At 42.9% G+C, this 23,882-nt stretch overlaps 1 protein-coding gene across 3 annotated transcripts; it reads right to left on the reverse strand.

The window, feature by feature from the left end:
- Nucleotides 1–400: 400 nt before the first annotated feature.
- LOC133886772 (exocyst complex component SEC3A-like) lies at nucleotides 401–23,462 on the reverse strand. 3 transcript variants are annotated; one of them, XM_062326597.1, is made up of 26 exons: nucleotides 22,903–23,462; nucleotides 22,734–22,804; nucleotides 22,556–22,636; nucleotides 22,380–22,447; nucleotides 22,192–22,294; nucleotides 19,907–20,052; nucleotides 19,224–19,341; nucleotides 13,198–13,302; nucleotides 12,046–12,147; nucleotides 11,815–11,952; nucleotides 10,731–10,859; nucleotides 10,569–10,649; nucleotides 10,392–10,466; nucleotides 10,081–10,248; nucleotides 9,859–9,997; nucleotides 9,718–9,782; nucleotides 9,448–9,618; nucleotides 9,281–9,360; nucleotides 9,085–9,163; nucleotides 8,806–8,903; nucleotides 3,369–3,477; nucleotides 3,192–3,260; nucleotides 2,586–2,651; nucleotides 2,397–2,486; nucleotides 1,924–2,050; nucleotides 401–772 (listed from the first exon to the last, which is right to left on the reverse strand). In XM_062326597.1, exons 1-25 carry the CDS (start codon nucleotides 23,087–23,089, stop codon nucleotides 1,940–1,942), a joined length of 2,649 nt encoding a protein of 882 aa, XP_062182581.1. In that variant the 5' UTR covers nucleotides 23,090–23,462; the 3' UTR covers nucleotides 401–772; nucleotides 1,924–1,939. The 3 variants fall into 3 exon arrangements, with proteins under 3 accessions (XP_062182581.1, XP_062182580.1, XP_062182582.1); XM_062326596.1 differs by having other exon boundaries at nucleotides 22,734–22,807; XM_062326598.1 differs by lacking the exons at nucleotides 22,192–22,294; nucleotides 22,380–22,447; nucleotides 22,556–22,636; nucleotides 22,734–22,804; nucleotides 22,903–23,462 and adding an exon at nucleotides 20,413–21,602.
- Nucleotides 23,463–23,882: the final 420 nt, after the last annotated feature.

A 23,882-nucleotide genomic window follows, 5' to 3' on the forward strand; every position in this document is an offset into this window, starting at 1 on the left:
TAAGAGTGGTAAGCATTGAGATGGAGGTGATCCTAGGTTGGCTTCAGGCAAGGATAGGGGACATTTTCAGGACCACCTTCTACAGTCACCAACTAAGTAACCTGGGCGTAACTGATTTCACGAGCTACCACCTATCTGCAGACTCCTCCGAGGCTATCCGCATTCCAAGCTAGCCTACGGTCTAGACACCACGTCTCCTGCATAGTGCTAATACTCCGACAAGTCTAGCTCAAGTGGAGTAACTAGACTAAATAATGTAATCTAACAGAGCAAAACTAGCCTTGTAAAGTGTTACCAAACAAGAAGAAGAGCGTAAGGCTTTACTGTAGATAAGAGCTTTATTATAGAGAAGAGCCTAAGGCTTTATTGTTGGAGAGCTGGCATCCCGACCTCCATGCTGTATCTTTGGAATTTATATTTATTGCCACCGCCGCAACTAGTGAATCACATGTCACGTGTGTGTTAAATTATTGTTGCTTAACCATCCATGCCAACAACACAGGTGGGAAACGACACCACCAAACCCAAATCATAGAGCACAACAACACAAAAAATATAACATGAAAAGCTACCGGACGGAGTACTAGACATGTCACAAAATTTAAGACCAACATTTTTCCCAGGTCAAGATAATACTACCACCAGTCTTCAGCTTCTTCAATACCACGTTATGCTGGGGCTCCTGATGTAGTATCTGTCCTCGGGTACAAAATACCCCGGCAAAGGAATCTTCAATTCTATATACAACCAAAGCAACTCTCTTCCAAAGCACCTGTATACCAAACAGTTTTGTTTTGTGAGAGAGTAAGACATTTCACTTTTCTTAGTAGTCCACAGGACAGCAGCAGTAATCAAGCTGACAATTTTGTTCCTGGAATCACTACCAGAATCGAATAATCGATTCATTACTCTGATCAAGATCTTTAACCACCAACCTTAAGGTACATGCTTCTTCTCTCCCTTAGTCGGCATGGCTGTTCTCCTTGTACTTCCTCCTCCCTCTTTATTCCCTTCGATTTACAATGAGTGTAGCTAGGTGGCAGTAATGTGGCTGATGGATACACTGTGGCTAGGCGGCGTTGCTTGTGATTCTTTACTGACAATGGTTACTTGGCTACGGTGGTTACAGAGGAGTTTGGTGTTTTTGCTTTTGCAATGAAGCATGACCTCACCAAGCATATTGCTGTGATGCTTGCTACACACTGTCATAGGTGCATGATCTGCTTATTGCTCTTCAGCATGTGCCTTAACAGATTCAGTTGGCAGGCACACAGACTAGGGCCCAACATATGTTTTATCTCCTCAAACTCAGTTCACAAAATAGCAGGTGCAAAAGAGTATATTAGTGAACATATGCACAAACTCAATCTTGTTCATCGGATCCAATATGGATGGCCCAAGTAAGAGGTGAGAATTCTCCAACTTCATCTGAACTAAGTCATATGGGACCTAAGTTGGCCCAAGAGGGATGGACTTCCCCCTCCCACTTGGTCCACCCAGATTGGATCCAAGGCACGAGATTGAGTTTGTTCATATGTTTCACTAATATAGTTTTGTGCACTTGATACTTCCTCTATTATTTGTTACTATTACTTTCAGCAAAAGGAATAGTATCCCGAAGTCTCTTCAATGCTCACTGCTGATGTCTACTCGTACATATTATTGCAGTAGAGAACACAAAGAAACTATTGCTGAACACCATTGACACACAAATTTCATTTAACTGTTCCCTCCAGACCACGAATGCAATAGCTGGTTTGGCAAGGATCAAGAATCTTAGATGGTGAGAACCAGGACTTGTTTTGCGCAAGCAGTGCAATGAAGATACTAGCCTTGCACCATACAAGGAAACCAGAAGAACTCACACTATACAACAAAGAACAATGCGATAAAACAGCAGCAAAAATCAAAGCATAAAGTTACCTTGCAAGAGAAATTGCTACAGAGCAGCTAGGATATCTCTCATTTCATTGACGGATGTCACCTTTTCATCAGGATATATTTTGGAAATCAATTTGAGGAAGGTTGCATATTTATCGAGAAACTCTTTCTGCAACAGCCAACGCATCAAGCAAGTTAGCAAGATACTTCCCTCACTTAAATATACTTATGTGTCAGTTCATTTGCAAGACAAATTACTAGGAAAAACAGTGATCAAATGCAACAACATGCACAAAACTAGTGCACATGCACTATTATGCAACTAGCATTTGTAGCACAACCATTGCCTATAGTTTAGCCAAGCAATGTATCATAAAGAAACCAACTCATTTATTAGTTCTTTAGGAAAAAGGTAATCGATCAGGAAAAGATTTCTCCTCTGAATTCACTTGCCTTGAAACAGATTACAAATAGCACCCTTAATCAGCACTCTTACAAATACGACGATAACATACCTTGCATTTTTCCCATAGTGAAGGAAGCAATTCCTCGGCAGTTATATTCTTCTGCAATTTTCTATACATTGCATTGATTGTCTTGTCAAGCTGTCGACCAGATCAAATGAGAGCAGGAAAAGAAAAATGCTTTGAGACTAAGTTCATGAAAGTCCCAAGAGGTGAAAAATGATTCTACTCACGACTTACTCCAGTTAAGCTACACTTCAACACCTTGCGAAATTCTACCTTTGACATTCCAACTTGGAAAGGTATCTGAACAATTGTGCAAGAAGCAGTTAGAAGTATCCAACAATAAACACTTTATACTAACACCAACAAAACGTACTGGGTACTAAGCCTAGTGCATTGCACATGTGAAAGATCTAGGTAAATAAACCGAAGTGTATCAAGAAAACAAAGCCTTAGGAACAAATTGCAGATAAGAGATTATATAGTATAGCTAAGCACATGCATCTAGAACAATGGAGACGATCATTGATAAAAGCATCAAGAGTATTTCTACGCCGCTATTTCCACAGAAACACATGTTAATCGAATGTCATGTTACCGTGGGTTGTGATATCTAATTATCAAGCCATTGTAGGCACCTGATCAAGACATGCATCATGATCTGGAAAAGGATTAGTGCTATTCAGCGCAACAGTGCTGGAGAAGATAAATTAACATTGCAAGTCCTAGCTAGCAGAATGCCGTTGAATTTACTAGAGAAAATAAAACAACTCTGAAATTAGGGTAATTACATGGCATAAAAATTCAAGTAGATATAGTGCAGAACTGAATCACATGATTTACCTCCTCAGGACTCATGTTGTACAGTAGTTCCTCAATTCTCCGAGCAAACTGGAATAGTTTTTCGAAGTGCTGAAAAAAGCAAACACGCCTAAGTTCCTTACCATGGAGTTGTACAAATGCCCTAGTGTAGAATCTACATGGCCGAAGGGGAATCAAAAGGAGTTACAGATAACTTACTATATATATGACCAAATTGATATGGCGCGAACAAGCTTGTTCATAGGCTTCACTAGCTTGATGATAATACTTCGCAAGTGTTGGCACAACATTCGCCAAATCATACAGACTGCACATCAGATAAAATATCCCAAGTTTATTAGTTGTATAAAATGTATAAAACACTAGGTATTCCTGATAGTTCTTGGTGAATGTCCAGCATTCTAATAAAAGAAAATTTGCAACAAAAAAAAAATCTATGTATAACTATAGTTCTGAAAATGAAAACTCTACATCCAGTTTTGTTCAATTCTGCCCAGTCATAGAATAAAAAAGAAATGAGCCTTATTTTCCCCGAAATCCATGAAAAAGAAGAAGAAATTATACCTCTTTCTATAAGATTTAATGAAATTTGCTAAATCTTTTAATGTAATTGCTATGCTTAATGTGTGATTCGTTAGTTTTTTTCTTTAGGGTTAAAAATGGGGATTTAAAAAAAAGACCAAACCCTACTAAAAGTTGGAAAATTAAAGTGGGTACAAGTTAAATTTGTGGATACTATACATACGTGAGACGTTAGGAGTAGAAAAGGATTTTCTTTTTCAAAGCGCTCTCAGTTCAGACTGGTAGAATGTGGGTCTCCAAAACCCGATGTCGTAGGTTCAAATCCTTTACGACCTCATATATTCCATCATTTTTTCAACACTTCCATTAAGGCGTAACTCAATAGCTGTAAGGACAGGAGGAGTCGCATCATCACTGCTCCATTGTAGATGTTGGGGGGCCGGGGGGTTGAGAGAAAAGATCTTATTAGTTGTATTGGTTTGTAATAATCTTGCATCAGTTATTTGGATAAGATTGTGTTAGAATATATGGTAAGGATCCGGAAGAATCCAGTTGTTATGGTAGGGCTAGATTAGAGTATCACGACTAACCGAGATTTGATAGGGGAATCATCTCATGTTTCCATCTTATCTCTAGGAGGCTTTTTGCCCTCAAAGTCTTGTAACTCTATATAATCCGTCCTCGAGGCTCAAGCAATACATCGACCACATTAAGCCAATTCTTCTTTCATGGTATCAGTTTAGGTTTCGATCCTAGATCCAAAACCGTCGCTTCCGTCGTATCGCCCCTGAGATCGATCTCCATGATCTCTGTTGAGGACTACACAACACGTAGCTAGAGTTCATACCATCGATCGTGTCGATCGGCCACCCTAGAGAGTCTTTAAACGATCCATTGATTGAGTTTTTCTCTCACTGGTCGTTGATCGGCGTTTTCTCTTTGGTTTTTGATCATAGATCGGTTTGCGTCACCCACCGTCGTCTGTCGTCCTCGTGCACCTCTACTCCGACATCAGCATCGACTCCACTGCCAGGCTCCTCGCCTCCAACCATGCGGCAAAGTTGTGCGCGCGGTGCCCCCAAGGACGCCTTCACGTGTAGTTGCTCGGCTACCCCGTCCATGCGCCTCCACGTCAGTTCGTCGTTGCCACACCGATTGAGACGTCATCTAATCTCCGATTCGGTCGTCCCCGACAACGCCGCCACCTACTTCGATATGTGCGGCATCGTCCACCGTTGTCTCACTCCGCACATACCTCAGTCTAATCAGCTGACTCAGGACACGATTGTGACTTGCACGTCCCCAGGACGGTTGTCCTGAGTATGCATGCATCACCTCCGAGCAACAAGCTGCCGCTGCACACCACCTCGGGACGTAGTGCCACTACGTGTGGCCATTGCCTCCAGACTAGTGTCACGCCCTCCCTGGCATGTCCCCATCTTTGGTGGCTCCCGTCACTACTACGCCTCGCGCATGGCTGCTATGTCGCCCCCTTGGGCTGTAGCGTCCATGCACATGGTCCTCATCACCATTCCTGCACGCAACGACACTTTGGCTGGGCTAAGCCGCCTCTCTTGGTGCAGCTTTCGCCACCAGTCGTACACATGTCTAGTCTTCGTCACGCCAATCGGGTCCTTCTCTGCCTATTTCGAGCTCCACCACCACACCTCTCTCGGATACTGCTGTCGGCACTCCAGGCCGTTGGTTCCGCCTCACATTCAGTCTCAGGCCACCAGAACCTCATCGCCAGAGTCATCGTCTCTTCCCTAACTACACTCTATCTACTCTAACAAACCGTGGGATGCACTGACACTCTCCTTCTCGCCACTCTGCGCACCGCAACTGTCTTGGAGGCCTTCTCTACTGATCCCTCTGACACTGGCGCATGTTCTTAGCACATCTGGTACTGACAACACCGATGTGTGCCTTCGTCCCTGACGCATTCCTAGGTCTAGCAAACCTATTGCAAAGCCTCGTCCTTGATGGCCTCAACTACAACGACCTCTTCCTCAACGATTGCCGCGATCGCGTCACCATCTTCTTCCATAGTGCATGCTCATGCCCTCTGCTCCATGGCGCCTCCTTGCATTTCAAGTGTGGCTTCCTCGTTGACAGCAATCCCGACTACGGCTACCTTCACCACGGCTACCTTACGCACGACATCCTCGACCACGACTGCTCTTGGCTACCTCGACATTGGCACAAAAGGCTATCATATGCATGAGCACCTCGTCAGCTTCCACTCAAGTCACAACATGTGTCGCATTGGCATTTCGTCTTCCTCTCCAGTCTCACCATCTGCGACGCTCCCAATGCGACTGCAGGGGGATGTTAGAATATATGGTAAGGATACAGAAGGATTCAACTGTTATGATAGGGTTAGATTAGAGTATCATGACTAACCGAGATTTGATAGGATTACGATCTCATGTTTCCATCTTATCTCCAAGAGGCTTCTTGCTCTCCAAAGTCTTGTAACTATATAATCCACCCTCGAGGCTCAAGCAATACATCGACCACATTATGACCATTCTTCCTTTCATCCTTCCGGATCCTTACCATATATTCTAACAGACTGCACTAAAAATATTGTTAGGGACATACTTGTTAGGAATAGCAATTTGTATTCCCTGAATGCTCTGGGCAAGTATATATACATGTACATGTGACAATATGCAAATAACCTCTTATACTATGTGCCTTTGTGAAGCGGCGTGCTGCTACATTTTTTTCTTTTTTATTATGTTTTATTTATTTGCGAGTACTAGTCAAACAACCACAAGACCCGTACGAAACAGATCGAGACGGTGTGGCTGGGAGATCTAGGTGGCGACGGGAGGTCTAGGCGGCCAAGTCGGTTGTGGGTGGCCATGTCCTGGTCAGTTGTGGGCAGCCGGGGAAGTCAGAGCGGCCGATTTGTCTAGGGCTGATCTGGTGGATGCAGCCAACAGGGCAACGAACCACAACTGGCACGGAAATCGAGCGGGGCGACAGACGGGCAACCAGGGGGTGAAAGACTAGCACGACGTGCGGGCCTGAAGCTGGCTAAGAGACACCGAGCAATGAGCGACGAATGGGAAGGAGCCGACAGGAGGAAGATAAGCCGACGGTAGAAAGAAAAACCTAGAGTTTTGAACGAGTTGTTGCGTCTTGGAGAAAACCTAATTCTAAAACCATGTTAAGAATAGCAACTTATATTTTTTAGAGACCCTATGTCAGTATATATACATGTACAGATGACAATATGCAAAGAACCCATTATACTCTGGGGATATTAGCAATACACACACACACAAGGTGAGTCTATTCTACACCTAGGCTCAACAGTGAACTACGTTGCGCCACCCTCAGTTGTTGCAGCCACCTTCGCACCACCCCAGTTACGACTAAGAAACTAATTAGTTACGACGCACATATAGGTGAGTTACGATCACATAAAAAGTGTATAATTACGATAAGCATTGTAGTTTATTGCTGCGCCACCCACAGTTACGACTAAGAAAATAGTCAGTTACGATAGCACAAATAGTTGAGTTACAATCACATGACAAAAACGTCAATTACGATAGCAACTATACTGCGTTTTGGATCGTAACTGGGGTGTGCGTAAAGGTGACCCAGTTGCGATCGCAATTACGACTAAGAAAATAGCCAGTTACGACAGCACAGATAGTTGAGTTACGATCACATGACAAAAAAGTCAGTTACGATAGCAACTATACTGTTTTTTTATCGTAACTCAGAGTGTGCACAGAGGTGACCCAGTTGCGATCACATGACAAAAAAGTGTATAATTACGACTAGATAAGATACCCAGTTACAACCATATATGTTTGTAGTAACTAACCTATTTTGTGAGTCGCAACTATACTGTTTTTGGATTGTAACTGCTTAGTGACACAACAATGAACTACAGTACGCCTAGGCACATAATAGATATACAGTATGTATATATATATGTGTGTGTATATGTATGTATGTATGTATATATATGTGTGTATTTGTATGTATGTATGTGTATGTGTATATATATATATATATACACTCACATGCATATAGCAGGCACACCTTCAAGTAAGCCAAGTCCCCCTTCCCATGCCAACCATCCCCCTCTTATTGCAGTGTTTATTCCCTAACATCTAAGGTTCATAACACGATGGCATGGGGACGATCCATGGTGATGATGGTCGACGTCGGTAGCTGTGGTCGGTGAGAGGTGAACAGACAAAGGTGACAGTGGAAGCACTCTGGTATTGGCTACGTGCAGTGTACATTGACCACGCAGTGCTGACATCCGGTGGTAAGGTGACTGGGGCGGGTAGTGGTTGACACAGGAGGTGGCCACCTGAGATAAGGAAACGTGAGAAGGTCATCTATCTCCTTCCCAGTATCATAAAGCCCTTCATGCCATGCTCTATCGCTCACCCATGCTCTAAGGTTCGTGATATGGACTACTTTGGTATTTTTTTAATTCTTCTTCATTACAGTTAGTGAAGCAACTACGGGCAGTTGGAGCATTTGCAATTAGGTGAAACTGTTTGGTGTAAATGCAACACAAAAAGTTGCACAATTGTAAGGCCTAGCCTTCTCAGATTGAACCTGTGCTGAGTTCTGGGCTTCGGCTTGAACTTGTGGCTTGTTGGCACCGTGATGACCATTCTGGTGACCACGGCAGAACCTGGACAGAGTGGTAGAGAGAGGAGCAGGGGATGGCAAGAGGGAGACAGCACGGCAGATAGAGAGAGATAACAGAGGAATAATTGATTGCTTGCTTTGATCAGGCTTAATGCCGCATATATATAGCCGGTTAGGGAGTATCCCAGCCGACCTACAAGTGCCAATTCAAATCCTCTTCTATCTCTAAACTCTATCTCTAATTCTTATCCTGATTTAAACTAATAAAGCCTATCTTCTCCTAAACTGAATTGATTCAAAACAAACTGGACCCTTATCCCTAAACTGAACTGAATTTATCTCCTAAACCGACTAGACTTCGTCTTCTAAATCAACTCTGGACTCTTCTTGCCCCAGCTGTACTTCAACCCGGTCATAACACGCAAAGTATCACCAATTCGCACATTAAAAGAGCACCATGAGACAAAAAGAATTATACCTGTGCTGGAAAGCTGCATAATTCTCCAAAAGTACAATATCAACATATTTAGGTTCCACTTGAGCAATTTTCTCCAGTATCACAAACATAATACTCACCTGTTTCAGTCACATCTGGTTAAGTAAACCAGGGTCCAGGAATATGATAGATAGCACAAAATATAAATTGGAGTGATATGGAATGGCAATGACATTGGTTGCAAATGCAGTTGTGGTTGGCACATAATTTTTTAAATTTATTGAGAAATGAATGGTCTGGGTTATAGTAATAAGTTCTTACAATTTTAGTATATGCCTGGTCAACCAGATCCCTGGATCCATTTACATACTGCTCCATACGTGCTGCAAGTTGAGAGAACCTATATAAATGAAAAGAATGAGACTACACTAATTTCAGCTAGTCATATTTATACCATAAAGCACTATGGCAGAACTTTTTACATTTTACATATATCGTGTGAAAACATATCACGGACCTGGGAATATAGGGCACAACTCCAATTTGCCGCACATTGCGCTCATACTTCTCAATCTGGTAGCAGGCATCGTCAACAAACTGAGCCAACCAAGAATATGAGCGTAAGGAACATATGGAAGAACTCTCCAAAGTAGAAGAATAGCTAGCCTAGCAGTAGAGTCAAACCCTGCTAAACAAAATTGTTATTCTTGTCTCCAAGTCATCAAGCAACACATGTACATATCCTGTAACGTCTGCTTTCTGACCAGAAAGATATCGATCCGTTATTCCATGCATTGATATACAACTCAATGGATCTAGCTTGAATGCCCAGTCAACTAATGCATAGAAATCCTCCTGAAAAGGATCCATATAAAACAGCGTTCAGCTCTTTGCTTGTCCATATTATAATTTATCTTATCTCTGAAATATAAGGGGAAAAGAAACAACATCAACCTGAATACCATCAAGCAACTCCTGAAGGCATTCGTTTAGCACTCCTAACTCAGCTGGATTGTTACCTGTAAAACAGGTACTAAGAACAAACTTTTACACCTTTCTGAAAGGAAGTAATCTAACATATTTGGTTTACATTACTTGGTTTGGCAATGCTTGCAGAAGCTTCTAAAGTGGTCGAAGAAGTACTATTTGCCTCAGGATTAGGATTGCTATTTGAAGCATCTGATGGAGCAAGTGCAGAAACTTCGAAGCACATAAAATGTGCAAAGAATGAGCTCTAGTTGTAGATATTGATGAGCAATGTTAGGATACGAATACTGTAAATTTTCACAAAAATAATGCAAGTAAATACAAAATAACCTCATCAACAAGAAGTGGAATGAAAACAGTGATCATCTTGGAGTATGCATCTGCAGAACTATCTGTAATACTCGCTGGCTGGTTTGCACCTGCAGGACCCTCAAATAATGGTGTGCTGCTCTTTGATGCTTTTGAGCTAGCACGGAGTTCATTAGAGAATTCACGAGCCTACAAAACAAACATGCAGCTCTTAAGTCAGGGCTTTGTTTTTGTTGTGTAGTTTGTTAACTTGTGTTCATAGAAATTCTAATGCATTTTTCTGTTTATTTGTGACCATAATCGAGAAATTCATAGTACTTGAAGAACCCCACCTCCCGTCGAATTAGCAAATTCAAAGAATGGCAGTAAGCTTTCCGTAAAGGCGTCAAACAACTTTTGTCCAAGCTCTAGAAAACATATTATAAAACGAGCGTTAGAATGGTGGCACCCAATTTCACAAGGTACAAACCATTAATTCCCCGTTTCAGAACCAAGACAACATGCAAGACCTTGATGTATTGTAGAAGCCGCGCGTAAGTCCTGCATTTGTACCTCATATCAGCATGGTCAGGCCTCTGCGGATGACCTCGCTGAAAGTGTTTAGGAGTACAGTCAAACAAGCCAAGGTTTAATCCTAAACTAGATTTTGCAGCTATTGAAGCTTGGTTTACCTGAGAGAAGTTGCCTTTGTCATTTAGCATATAATCAATCAAACTAGGAAAGTAATTCCTTAAAAATTCCGATGCCCTCCGAACAAACGTGCACTTAAGAAGTACAAATTCTGCACGTTTTTCCCTAACCTGTAAAATTTTAGGACATCAAATGCAAATTTCTTAAACCAAAATGTTGTTTTATTAATGTTCAAAACACAAAAAAAAAATCTATTATGCATAACTCTGGAGCGATCGATTGGCTAACATTTTTTCATTTTGACAGGAAGTACCATCATGACTGGAAACTAATATTTAAAGTTAACTAGAAAAAAAGGAAAAAGATTAAATCTAAAACAAATACTTGTAGCCGTACATTTGGACAAATTTAATTGTCTGTGGCAAAAAAATTATTTTGTCGACTAAATCTATGTATCGTTCCATGTCCCTATAAGTCTGTCATGTCTGTGGGGAAGTGACCGGATTGGGTAGCTGTGGGAGGTGGCTGGTCCGTGATGGGGGAATTGATGCCGAGATGGCACTGGTTCTGGTGGATAGGTTGGGAGCAGTAGGAGATGAGATATTAGAGAATAGAGATAAGAAACTAGATTGATTTATTGCTTGATCTTCTAAAGAGGTCTATGCTCTTTATATATAGAGTTGCAGCCGATTACATCTGATACTCGGCCATAGCCGATTGCAACTCCTGTTCGGCCATAGCCGAAACCTAAAGTAACTCCATATCCTAACTGAATTGGACTACAAACCCAAACCTACCAAACTTATCTCTACTAGCCGAATTGGACTCGGCCTCCTATCCTTAACCGACTAGACTCTTATCTAAAACTTCCTAATTTACTGAATCCGAGTATGGCAACCTTAACTATCACTTTGATCTGCTGCCTTCTTTGGTTGTCTCCTACTATAGACCTTACCGACCATAACAGAGTCCTTCAAATACTATATGAGCAGCATACTAATGGAGTTATCTGCGAAAGAATAAGTTAATCTAAATCTAAATTAGTGTGGAGACTAAATGAAAGCTTGAGCATGTTAACATTCAACAGGAAAAGAAATGCTGATAATAGGAATACAGAGGACATACAGCACGCAATTTCACATAGCTTGGATCTAGATTGGATGCTTCTAGGTTCTTCATAGCACTGGTTAACCACTCACAGGCTTCAATGTTCTTAACCATATTTCCCTCATCAAAAGATCCTCCAGTTAACGATGCCTCGTACTGCAATATGGTCAATTACATCAGAAATTTATGTAATATTCTAACACAAGTGTGAATATAGGGAAAATATTAATAGGCTAATAGGATGCACACCTCGGGCGGTATCTGCAGGAGTTGAAGCATTTTGTCGAGCTCATCAATTAACGCCACATTACTTACAGATTGTAACTCCAACCTGTTATTACGCCATTCTATCTGCAAACCAAATAAAGGGATAAGCTAAGCCTATACAGTTACACATAAGGTAATGAAGGAATATATTCAGAAATTAATTTTAAATACATGGTTTTGCCCATACCTTTGATTTGTCAAAACAAAAAATATTGGTTTATCAATGCAAACAAGACAACGCATGAACTAGTAAGTTTAATTCACAATGAAGAATCATCTTGTGCTGAGTCCATGGAATCATTTTGGGGAGCTTCAGATGTGGTTAAACTTTGATAGATCTGATTAGTAAAACAGTTTATGGTATTTTCCATTCAAATTCAGACAGATGGAAAATTGTAAAATAGAATAACAACTCGCAAAGAAATAAGACTCAACTTAACTGTAGAACCCCAGGGCCCAATAGTCACTAAAGCAGAACCCCCATGCTGGACAGTCCTATGCACCAACCATAGCAACTCTGTTGCTGTTTTTTCCGAGCTTCGTCCAAAAGGATTAATCCAGACTTATTCATTTGGACCCTCAAGTATTAGATGTAATATGCTAGTTCCATTAACTTTGATATTCCAAAATGAAGCTAAATCCACCACTACTGCACAGACCACACAGGCCACATCAAAATTGGATTGGTTGTCACATTATCATGTGATATAATCATCTTCATACACCTGATGTTCACTACAAACTCGAAGTTCTAACAACATATACATGTGAAGAGAAGAATCACATTGTAGGTCCCAAATGCTAAATAAATGAAATTAACATTATATTGTTTGTACATATGTAACCATTTTTAAGCGTTTATCATATATATGGTAGGATCCAGTCCTAATGTTTTCATTCACAAGAAAAAAACCTAAAACAGTGTAAATTCAAACGACTGACAAGTTCTGACGTAAGCGCTGTCAGCCTGTGACAGATAGTTCAAATACTATTACATTAAACTCTTTTGGGGCTAATTTTGCTCAGATAACCCTGGAGTTTCTATTTTAGTTGTACCAGACATTAAGAAGAAAATATATTTCATCACAACAATCTATGGAAAATAATTTGCATATATCGATAAAGGAAACATACAGATTGTATATCCTCCCTCATATGCCTAAGCTTTATATTGAAAATGCCAAGCCATTCATCCATATCTTCAACACATATACTAGCTATTTCTAAGCCCTGCAATACCTGCAGAAAAATATAAAGCTGTAATGTATTGGATATCTCTGAGAGTTAAATAATTGTATAACCAGGAAAAGGTTCAAGCACAAGAAGAAAGTTCACAGCCAAGACTTTCAGAAGAACCTACCAAAAGTAACTGGTTCATAAAGTTAGTGTAAAAGTTGAATAAGATTAATATTCCAACTGATAATGTAAATCATGAATGTAGGAAGTTTAATAAAAGGTGAAAAATAAAGCAGCTTTTATGTTTCGATAAGGTATTATTCTGTGCATCAAGAATCATTTAGACCATACAATATCTTTTAAACTGTAAAAGTCCAATCACTCGATGTGTAGATGCATCGTGATAATAAACATGTTAAATAACCTGATTTATACTTCACTCTCAAGCCATTCATGTCATATTATCCTACAAGCTCTCTGTTACACAAAGCACTTCATCCATGGCGACGAAGACAGGGTAGAAACTGGGGAAAAGACATCCCGAGGAAATACACCAGCCAAGGGCCAACACGTAGAGATATAGGAGTCTAATCTAATTGGCGTGTAGCTTAGCTGTCTTGCGGGCCTGTTTGGGCAGTGTAAGGGTGATGAACTTTATAACCACCCATGTACTCCTATGTGATGTTTCATGAATGAATAGAGAAAAAGTCCCCAAGTATTTCTTCTTAACCTCACGGCACTTTGGTGAACTGTTGATTCCTCACGTCTCAGTCCTCACCACCGGCGGCCACAGGGCATCACAAGTGGTATCAAAGGCACCAATCCTTGGCGTGGGTCTTGTCGCATTCCGATCACAGGAATTCCATCGGTTTTGAGTCATAAAATTCCAAAGGTGGGTTGGTTGAGATCAAGCTTGGCCGATTCACATTGCGACAAGCTTGACTTCCCGTAATACCCAGTTTGTGTTGGAGGCGATGGTGACGATAGAGAAGGCAAAGGATGAGTGGTGGAACAAGGTCTTCAAGATTTTTGATCTACTGTTCACACATCGGGGCCATCGACAACACACAACAACAATTAGTGGCACAGGTGGAACTGGCCTTGCAGGCGGCGGAGCAGGCACTTCCTGGTGAGGCAGGAGGAGGCAATGGGACAAACAGTGGCCAAACTTACCCTAGAGGCAACGGCAACGGTGGCCAAACTTGGGGAAGTGCCCAATGATGGAGAACACCCCAATTCTTCCAAGGCCAATGGGAAGAGGGCTTGATAAGCAATTTCCACAAGCCTGTCAACGTGCCTGCACACCATTCGACAGAAAGTCTCAATCGATGTGGTGGTGAATTCATAGGAGGATATCAACATACCCTACCCAAGATGTCATTCCCCAAGTTTGACAGTAATAATCCTAGAATCTGGAAGGATAAATGCATGGATTTCTTTCATTTGTATAATGCGAGTGAGGTGATGGGTGATGGCTGCATCACTGCATATGTAGGGGAACGCAGCAAGATGGTTGCAGGTGTATAAGTTTCAAAACGGACTAGGCAATTGGGATCAATTCATAACTGCGGTAGAAGAGGAATGTTGGGCTTATGACTATCGCAAATCCATGAATGAACTGTTGGCACTCAAATAGAAGGGAACAGTGGAGGAGTATACTACTGCATTTGAAGAATTTAGATATCAGGTGTCAATGGACAATTCTGGTCTAGATGAAATTTTCTGTCTCTCACTTCAAAGGGCTAAAAAATGAGGTGAAGGGAGCAGTTCAATCTCAGGTGCCAGAAACAGTGGACGGAGCAGTGATGCTGGCTCAAATTCAACAAGTGGTGTTAGAAAGGGGGTAGTTTTGTTTTACCAAGGGATTTCAGAACACCAAAGCTTCCAGTACAGCACAAAAACCTGAGAACAATGCTGGGACTTTCTGACCTATGGAAATTGAAACAGTTAAGGGACTACCGTAGAGCAAATGGATTATGCTAATACTCACTCAGTGGAAAGTCTTTTCATAATGGATGACCCTCAAAACCATAATCAGTTGATATACAGCGCGAATCCGGATGATTGATGGAAGACAAATTCTTCCCAACTAGTTTCACTATAAATAAGATAATACAATAACAGTAAGAATATATTCAACGCAAAAGTTCTCTCAATCTCTAACATGACATGCAACGCCCAAGCAAATCCCTCTTTCGCTCGATTGATGCACACAAAAGGAGACCAACATAGAAAGGCAAAATGGGTCAAAAAGTAGGTTCGATTCCTGCCAGATGCATTGCCTATTAAAGACAAAAACAGAGGAGGGAACGAATGTGATATAGGTAACTTGCTTTTGGATTCTTATGGCTATGTGCCTTCAAACCACCGGGGTTCCGTCTTATCTCAGCCGACAGGACTTCTAGAGCCAAGACGAGGAACCTTCGTACTGCTGGACCTAAGCAAGTCAACAGGAAGAATCCTGGTATGGGAATAGTTAAAAAGCTGTTAGAGAATGCACTCTTATTACTAAAGGGACACGAGATTAATTCCTCGAAGGTAGTATTAAAGGGATGGGGTATGTTGCGCTCCCTACGGGTAATAGCGAGAGTGAAGAACGAACGATCCTCAAAAGAGTCCACGTTATTGTATCCTTATCCCCCACCCAAGACACTCCCCTTGGGCAGTTGCTTGTGGGACTCGGATCCTGCGAGAGGTGAGTTGATAGAACAAACGCGCGAGCACACACTGGACACATGAATTTTTCTCACTACAAACAACTTCTGATATTTATTCAAACACCCAAGAGCCTATAGTTGCTTTGACAACGAGCATGCCGATCATCTCCTAGGGCATTGCCTGGAGGATAGCCTCTAGCGCCATGCAGTCTTCTTGAAAATCCACATCGCCAAACTTCACTGCATCCCAGAGGCCACGAGCCTGTAGCATGATCTTCATGAGCAGACTCCAGTCAGCGTAGTTGCTCCGTGTGAGGATCAGGTATGATGCACCGCCAACCTCCTTGACCACACGCTGGACGACCACATCACGCCTATCGACGTCTCGGTGTCACAATCGTCGTGGCGGCGGCGAGGGGAACGCTGCCGAGACTCAGAGCCTCACCACTCGTAGAAGCCGACATTGTCAGGATTGATCAACCCTGGCTTTTGTCAAACATACCCACACTTGGGCAAATGACCAGGAACGTTTCCTCTTAGCACACATCCGTGCGTCCAGTGCCAGCACATATGCGATGCTGTGTGACCACTTAAGGTCCACACGCGCCATGCACTCTATGTCTGCGCCTTTGGCCCGCACGAGTCCCCAAGAGATTTTCGCAAATTGCCCTGCCCATTGCGACTCTTCTCGATCTCTCGACGCTCATGCTGGAGGAAGTGACTTAAAGGCAAAAGGCGGTGGAGAATTGCCTCGATCAGGAAGAATCCCCTGTCATTGACTGTAAGCTCCTCCTCACCAAGGAGCAATGGCTCGCTCACATGAAGGAGTGGAAGCAGGGCCAAGGGTCCTCGAACAGCGAAAATGCTCGTTGCCATGCACGAGCACCACGGAAGGAAGGGAGAGACGGCGGCTCCGATGGCAAGGAGGCCGCGCGCGATCTCTCCCACGACAAGTGCCACAATTCCGAGTGCTTTGGCCCAAGGCGAGGACAAAGAAGACGAGCCTGCGCTCCTGAAGGAGCAGGTGTGCGCTCTCAGTGATAAACATGTACCACCACCAAGGGTTATGTGTAGTAGCCGGGCGTGGACTGCGACGAGGTATTCGCATGTAGATGTGAAATCCGTGTTAGAGTCCATCGTGAGTCCGTGCGCTTGCTGCTAGCGCTAGTTGCCCAAGAGGAATGGCTGGTCCATCACATGGATGTGGAATCATCATTTCTCAAACGGCGAATTGGAGGACGTGTATGTTGCATAGCCGTCGAGGTTCGTCGTCGCTAGAGAAGAGCACAAGGTCATGCGGTGGCAGAAAGCTCTCTACTGTCTGTGACAAGCACCGCACACATGGAACGCGAAGCTCGACAGCACTTTGAGGGCTCTCAGCTTCGAGCAAAGTGCGCACGAACCTGCGATGTACCGGCGCGGCCATGGCAAACGCTACTGCTCCTTGAAGTCTACGTGGATGATCTGATCATCACGAGATTGGCAGAGGAGGGACGGCTGATCGGCTACACACAAGTCTTAGGAGTACCGTTAGGACAATCCTTGTGTGAACAGTAATACGATTACTGTAGCAGAAGTACCTCGGTTACTGCAGGAACAGTACGTTGGTATCTTTAGCAAACCGACGTATTGTATCTATAGTAGGCCAGTTGCTGGCCTATAAATATGGGGTGACCCCCCAGTAAGGTGTGTCTGTGCTCCCGGATGGAAGCTCGGATGAGCTTCATCCTATTAGAGGCTGTCAGCAGCTATAGACTTTTGGATGTTGGAATAAACATCAGAAGCTATTGGCAACAAGAAAAGCACCGAATGTGCTTCGACGGATGGAAGCATCGAATGTGCTTCATCCGATGTAATCCATTAGAAGCTGCTAACAACTATAGGCTTTTGGGTGTTTGAATAAACATTAAAAACTGTTGGCAGCGAGAAAAATTCATGCGTCCAGTGTGTGCTCGCATATGTGTTCTATCAACCCACCTCTCGCAAGATCCAAGTCCAACATTGCTGACTTTCTACAACTCCGTAGAGCTAGGGAGAAATATGATCCTACTCATCCTGAAAAGTGCCTCAAAAGACCAAAAGCTAAGGTTCATGATCTCACAATAGAGGAATTGAATATGGAACTCACTAATGATATTTTAGATCAGTTGGAGAAAGAAGATGCAGTGACAATTGAATTATGTCATTTATCTCTGAATACTATTTAAGGGACTGAAGAAGGGGATACTATCTGGGTGAGAGCACTGGTGGGAAACAAAGTGATGCTAACTCATTGATTCTGGGAGTTCACACAGTTTTGTGAACTCTTATTTTCTGACAGCAGCAGGTATTTCACCACAGCCTACTCAACCAGTGCTAGTAAAGGTGGCCAATAGGGAAACAATAATCAGTGATAAATGTGTCCCTGGATTGGAATGGACACAAGGATACACATCCTTGGCGTGGACTGGCTGAAACCCAGAAGTCTTATGCTCTGTCACTGGGAAACAAGACCATGCAGTTTGAGGAAGGTAAAACTATCAAATTGACCAAGTGGTACTGTGGTAACTGAAATGTCGGTTGAACAATTGAACAAGTGATACTGTGGCAATGAGATTTTGGCAGTAGCAGTTGTGGAGTGCCAATACAACCAAACACTAAAGAGATACCTTGTGCAGTGGAAGAACTTTTATCTGAATTTTCTGATGTGTTTGGAGAACAAAAACAACTTCCACAGGCCAGAGAATATGATTACACTGTACCTTTGCTCCCAGGTGCCACTCCAGTTCAATTCAGACCCTACCATTACTCTCCATTACACAAAGATGAGACTGAGCAGCAGGTCAAGGTAACTTAGAGACATAGGAGTCTAATCTAATTGGCTGTGTAGCATAGCTGTCTTGTGGGCCCGTTTGGGCAGTGTAAGGGTGATGAACATTATAACCACCCATGCACTCCCGTGTGATGTTTTCATGAATGAATAGAGAAAAAGTCCCCAACTATTTCTTCTTCTTCCTTCTCGCAGCACTCTAGTGAACTGTCAATCCCTCACATCCCGGTCCTCACCGTCGGCGGCCACAGGGCATCACTTTTTCCTCTCATGAGACTGTGGAAACTCATCATGATAGCTTTTAAGAAACGGTGACAGATACGTAGTTATTCTGTTATGGGAAAAGGTACAGAATAGAGAGGTAAAAGTACAAAAATTTACTAAAGTTGGCTATTATGTTGTGGGAGACAGCAGAATGTGGAAATTGATATGGAGGAAGCATTACATGCAGGAACAGCAATGCCATAGTCTCTACCAGATAATTAAAAGGCAAATACGGAGTTCAAAAGCTTGCATACCTCTTCAACAACTGACTCAGTTTCCATAAGGGCATAAACATTTGCAGATTCAAGAGCTACAAGTTCACGCTTCATCCTTTCTGAAAAAGCCTCTGCTTCACCAATGGCCATAACATAACTGCAACGAACAGAGTTAGCTGCATTAGTTATATTGTGAAGAAAAGTGCCGCCTATTCCCTAGGCGCATGAAGAATCCATTTCTATCCATGCCGTAATCAAATGAGTACAAGCACACTGGTAGACTTGCCCAATTTCCTCGTAGCAATCAGCTTACATGAGACGTAGAGCACGTTAATGTATCAGGGCAGTATAGTCTTAAAAACTAGAACAATATTGGTAAATGAAAAATTGGAATCTGGAAGCACAGAAACTGATGTGCCAAGGAGAAGTCTAAAGCACTCCCTGTAGCCACAAAAGAGTGTCGTTTTGGACATCAGCACGGTCACCAATGCACTACTTTGACCACTAATTACTAATATAAAAATATATGTGAAATATAGCAAAGGTGTATTTATTTGAAACTACTTTTCAAAACAAATCTAGCTATACCATTTCTAAAAGTTCAATCAAGATATTCAAAAAGATATTGATAGTCAAATTTTAAACGTGTTGACTGCACGCAACCCAAAACGACACACTTTTGTGACTAGAGGGAGTATAGTAGTTCTTATTTAGTAACTTACTTCCCAAGGAGAGCCTCAATGTCCTCCTCTTCCGCTTGTGAAACTAAATCCTTTTCGATAGCAACTTGCGAGTCAGCATCTAACGCTACAGTTTCAATGGGTCCATCTTTGGTGCTCACTTGTGTAACCTTTACCGGAGTGTTTTCCTGAAATACAACAATATTATATGTACAGCCTCTTGTTTATACGAAGTTATATACGAACTTTAACATCTAAAATGCTAAATCATATGGCCAATACTTGTAGAATCAAACAGTAAACACAAAAACGTACATATAGAGAGAAACCTATGTGACTTAAACATTTAAAAAATGTATTATGTATCCTCTCCAGTATACAACAATGTTACCTTACGTGCATCTACAGAAGTCCAGGCTCACCCTACACTTGTCTCTATGTAACAAAACTTGGGGAAACTAATCGAACATGCCACTACTTAAACTTCTAAATTCTAATGCTGAAAATGTAGTAAGGGAAAAAAAGACTAACTATAAATATGCTTATACCTTTCCACTCCTTTGATGAAAATACCACTCTGACGAGGCCAACATAGTTTGGCCGAGTAAATACAACTATTCGCTTGACCAGGCATTTCGTCGAACGCTTTGTAGGCAGTGTCAGCGGCGATGCCAACCAAGCTACGAGACCGCGGGGCATCCAGCAGTTCCCGGGTGAGGCCCGCAGCGGCAGCCGGCAGGAGACGGCTCCAGGTGCTATGGCATTGGCCTACGAGGTCGGTGGCGGAGGTCTGCGGCCTGGCGCGCGGCGCGGCGTAGCGAGGTCGGTGGCGGCGGGCAGCGGGGCCCGGTCCGCGACCAGTGCCAAGGTTATGTGGCTGCTCCGCTGCGCACGCCTCCACCGCCTCCCCGCCGTTGCCCGTGCGCTTCCTAGCACCCGCGCGGCGTCGGGCGGTCGCGCCCATCCACGCGGTGTGGGATGACTGACAGGCGGGGATTGCGAAGGAGTACATCGGTTGCGACGGTCGACGGGAGTCGGAGCGAGTCATGCCATTTGATTTTATTTAATCCGAATGCCATTTAAATGTGACGTTCAAGCGCTACTCTCGTCATGTTATGTTAGACTGTTTCCTTGATCCATCTCAAGAACGGGCGAGTGGGCCAGTAAAAAAATATTTTTCAGAGTGTTAGAGAAAGACTGTTGGAGAGGTGGTTTTTGTGCAGACTTAATAAGTTTGAGATGATATGACAAGCTCTAGATGCGCTGAATTATCAATCTTAGGGGTGCCAAACAAATTCTCTCGTTTAGAACGTGCGGAATAAATTTTCATTTGTCATTAGAGTTAACTTATTGTCTGCCGAGTTTCTTTAGATTCTATGTTCAAATTAGTTGCCATCCAATGTTTGCAATTAGTGCTTTTGGGGATGATAATCAAACTTGCCATGACGCAATTGAATGTTCCGAATCTTGTTACTGGACATCCAATGCACAATTACAATTAAGAGAGGTTATTTTGCAGCTCTATTATGAGTTCACAAGTTAATAATGGAATATAAGGGCAATAATTTGTAACCGGATGATATACATGGGATATGTCATTTTTTTTTCAGTAGCAAATTAGATATTCGGAGAATTTATGGTGACATGAGAGAAATTATCTCTTACAATTAAGGATACATAGTGTCTTGAATAAGTAAGTGCACAACAGTGCTACATGTTTATGAGAGATCGACAGGAATTAGGAAGTAGCCTTGATATCAAATTGTTGAATCGTGTGATGTGGGAAAATAAACCCGGCGTCAAGTTGTTGCATCCTAATGCTTTGTGGGGTGAAGGAGAAGGGCAACAGTGGTGGAAAAAAAAACCTAACTGTCAGCCGTGGTCGGGAGGTTACATAAAAAGTTAGAGGGGTAAGTGGAACACAAGGAAGAATGAAGAGGCAAAATGGCCACATGTGTCTAAATACGGAAACATCCAACTTTTCTACAAGTAATGGCATATTACAGTATGTTCCCTCGCTTTCACAACAGTTTTATCATTTCTTTTTTAATTAAGACGTGACGTTTAGCGTTCACTTCAAAAGGATGTTTTACGGTAGAAGAACTAGCTAGTGTGGACACTGGGGAAAAATTTGGATGGCGATGATAAATCCGGTATACTGGGTCTATCGAAGGACTCTGGGAGAAAAAATACCATGTTTACCTGTATTGTATTCGAATTTTGTTTAAATTTATTTGAATTTTATCTGATATATCTCATATTTACCGATTAGAAAAAATGCTGATGGACACCAGCCTACTTAAAATAGCTTATACGATTGTGCATACCTTGGCCCAGATAGCCATCTCGACAATGTCCATGCCAACGACTTTGGGGATTCCACCCAAGTGCTCTTTGCATATGTTCAGGATGCACATGAGCAGACGGTTCCTGCATCAGATGAGCAGCATATATAGCCATGAACAGCCACATCTATGAAGGGATTAATTGGGGCAAATTGATGCCGATGCGTCACCTGTCGTCTTTGTTGCGCATCGTCCATTGCGGAGGAGAGACGCTCTGGCTTCGCAGGTTATCAAACCCCTGCACACATGTTTTGAAGAACAGAGTAACATCTCTTGTCAGGACAGGGAGGGATATCTGCAAATGTAGCGTTACTGTGATCAAGAAATGGATTGGAGAATGGCGTACAAGGAGGAAGGTGCAGCCGCTGGGATCGTTTTGGACGACCTCCACCTTGGAGAGATGCTTGATCTTGTATACTTTTGCCAGCTGATCGCATGCATTTGGGACGTAGCATCAATCACTCGTCCTTAATTTCCACAACCGATAAAAAATTATCTCGGAGAAAAACATGCAGAGGAATTACCTCGAGGACGCCGCCATTGGAGTACTTGAGAACCCGCAGGAACGCCTTGGCCCTCTGCCCTTTCGCCTTGGCTGCTATCCATGGACGGAGAAGGAGACGGTCAGCGAGTGCATCCATGGATGGAGCTCACAAGCGAGGAGTGATCGAAGAATAGGTGGTGGTTACTGACTGGAGATGGCGAGGACGCGCGGCTTGGCCATGTGGCGGGAGGCGAGCTTGCCGGCCTTGCCCCAGACGCCGCGGCCCTTGGCGACGCGCATGCACATCACCACCTGCTCGCGGTCCTTCTCCTTGCCGTTGATCGCGGCCTCGCACCCGCGCTTCAGCTCCATGTCGTCCGCGCTCGAACGCGCCATCCTGCCACCGCCTCCACTCCCCGGTCTGCCTCAACGCGTGATTCCTCGCCTCGCCGGTGCTTAGGCTTCAACTCAATCCAATCCGGCAGGCCGGGCAGATCAGTTGTTGCCGGAGGATAGAATGGATTTTGGGATCACCGTGACACAGTACTCCAGATCTCTTCGTTTGGCAGCCTTCTTTGCATTCATTTTTTCCCCTTGTTGTAAGTGACGAACTGTCCGCCGCATGCACGGGGCCGCATGCCCGATTCCTTCTCTTTCTCTATTCCTGGCTCCATTTGTGCCACCTTTCAAGGAGAAGGAGCGGAAAAGGGATGAAGCATGAAAATCGGTTTGACTGCTCAATGCGGAAGGTAGCATTCCCTCTGTTCCTAAATGAATGACATCCTAGAAAGAGTAGTCAAATCTCTTTGCTCTGGCTATTGATTTAAGAAAAACTATTTCATTTGGTCAAATCCACAAAGTATCATTGGATTTATTGTGAAAAATAATTTTTTTAATATAAAGTTTTTACAATTTGTTTTTGTTATTGTCATAGAAAAAGAACCGCCGTTGGACCCAAATTTTACTGATACTACGGTAAAATCGGGGCATTCAGCTAAAACTTTGCTCTACAAATAACTAGGGGATAGCTTTATACCTCTTTTCATCACTTGCTTTATCAGATCTAGAATTTCCACCGGTCTAACTTTCCCGAGAAATGTTAGATTGGTATTTAGACCTTCGGATAATCCAAGTTTTCTACAGTGATGGGAAAGAAAGCATTTGACAAGCTGATTATTGATCCTTGGGG

Source organism: Phragmites australis, chromosome 12 (assembly GCF_958298935.1).
Source record: "Phragmites australis chromosome 12, lpPhrAust1.1, whole genome shotgun sequence".
Lineage (NCBI taxonomy): Eukaryota > Viridiplantae > Streptophyta > Magnoliopsida > Poales > Poaceae > Phragmites > Phragmites australis.

Coding starts and splice junctions, on each gene's coding strand:
- LOC133886772 (XM_062326596.1), bottom strand. CDS start 23,089: ATGGCGCGTTCGAGCGCGGACGACATGGAGCTGAAGCGCGGGTGCGAG. Junction 10,249..10,391: donor ATTTGCTAATTCGACGGGAG/GTGGGGTTCTTC, acceptor TTTGTTTTGTAG/GCTCGTGAATTCTCTAATGA. Junction 9,783..9,858: donor TGCAAGCATTGCCAAACCAA/GTAATGTAAACC, acceptor CCTGTTTTACAG/GTAACAATCCAGCTGAGTTA.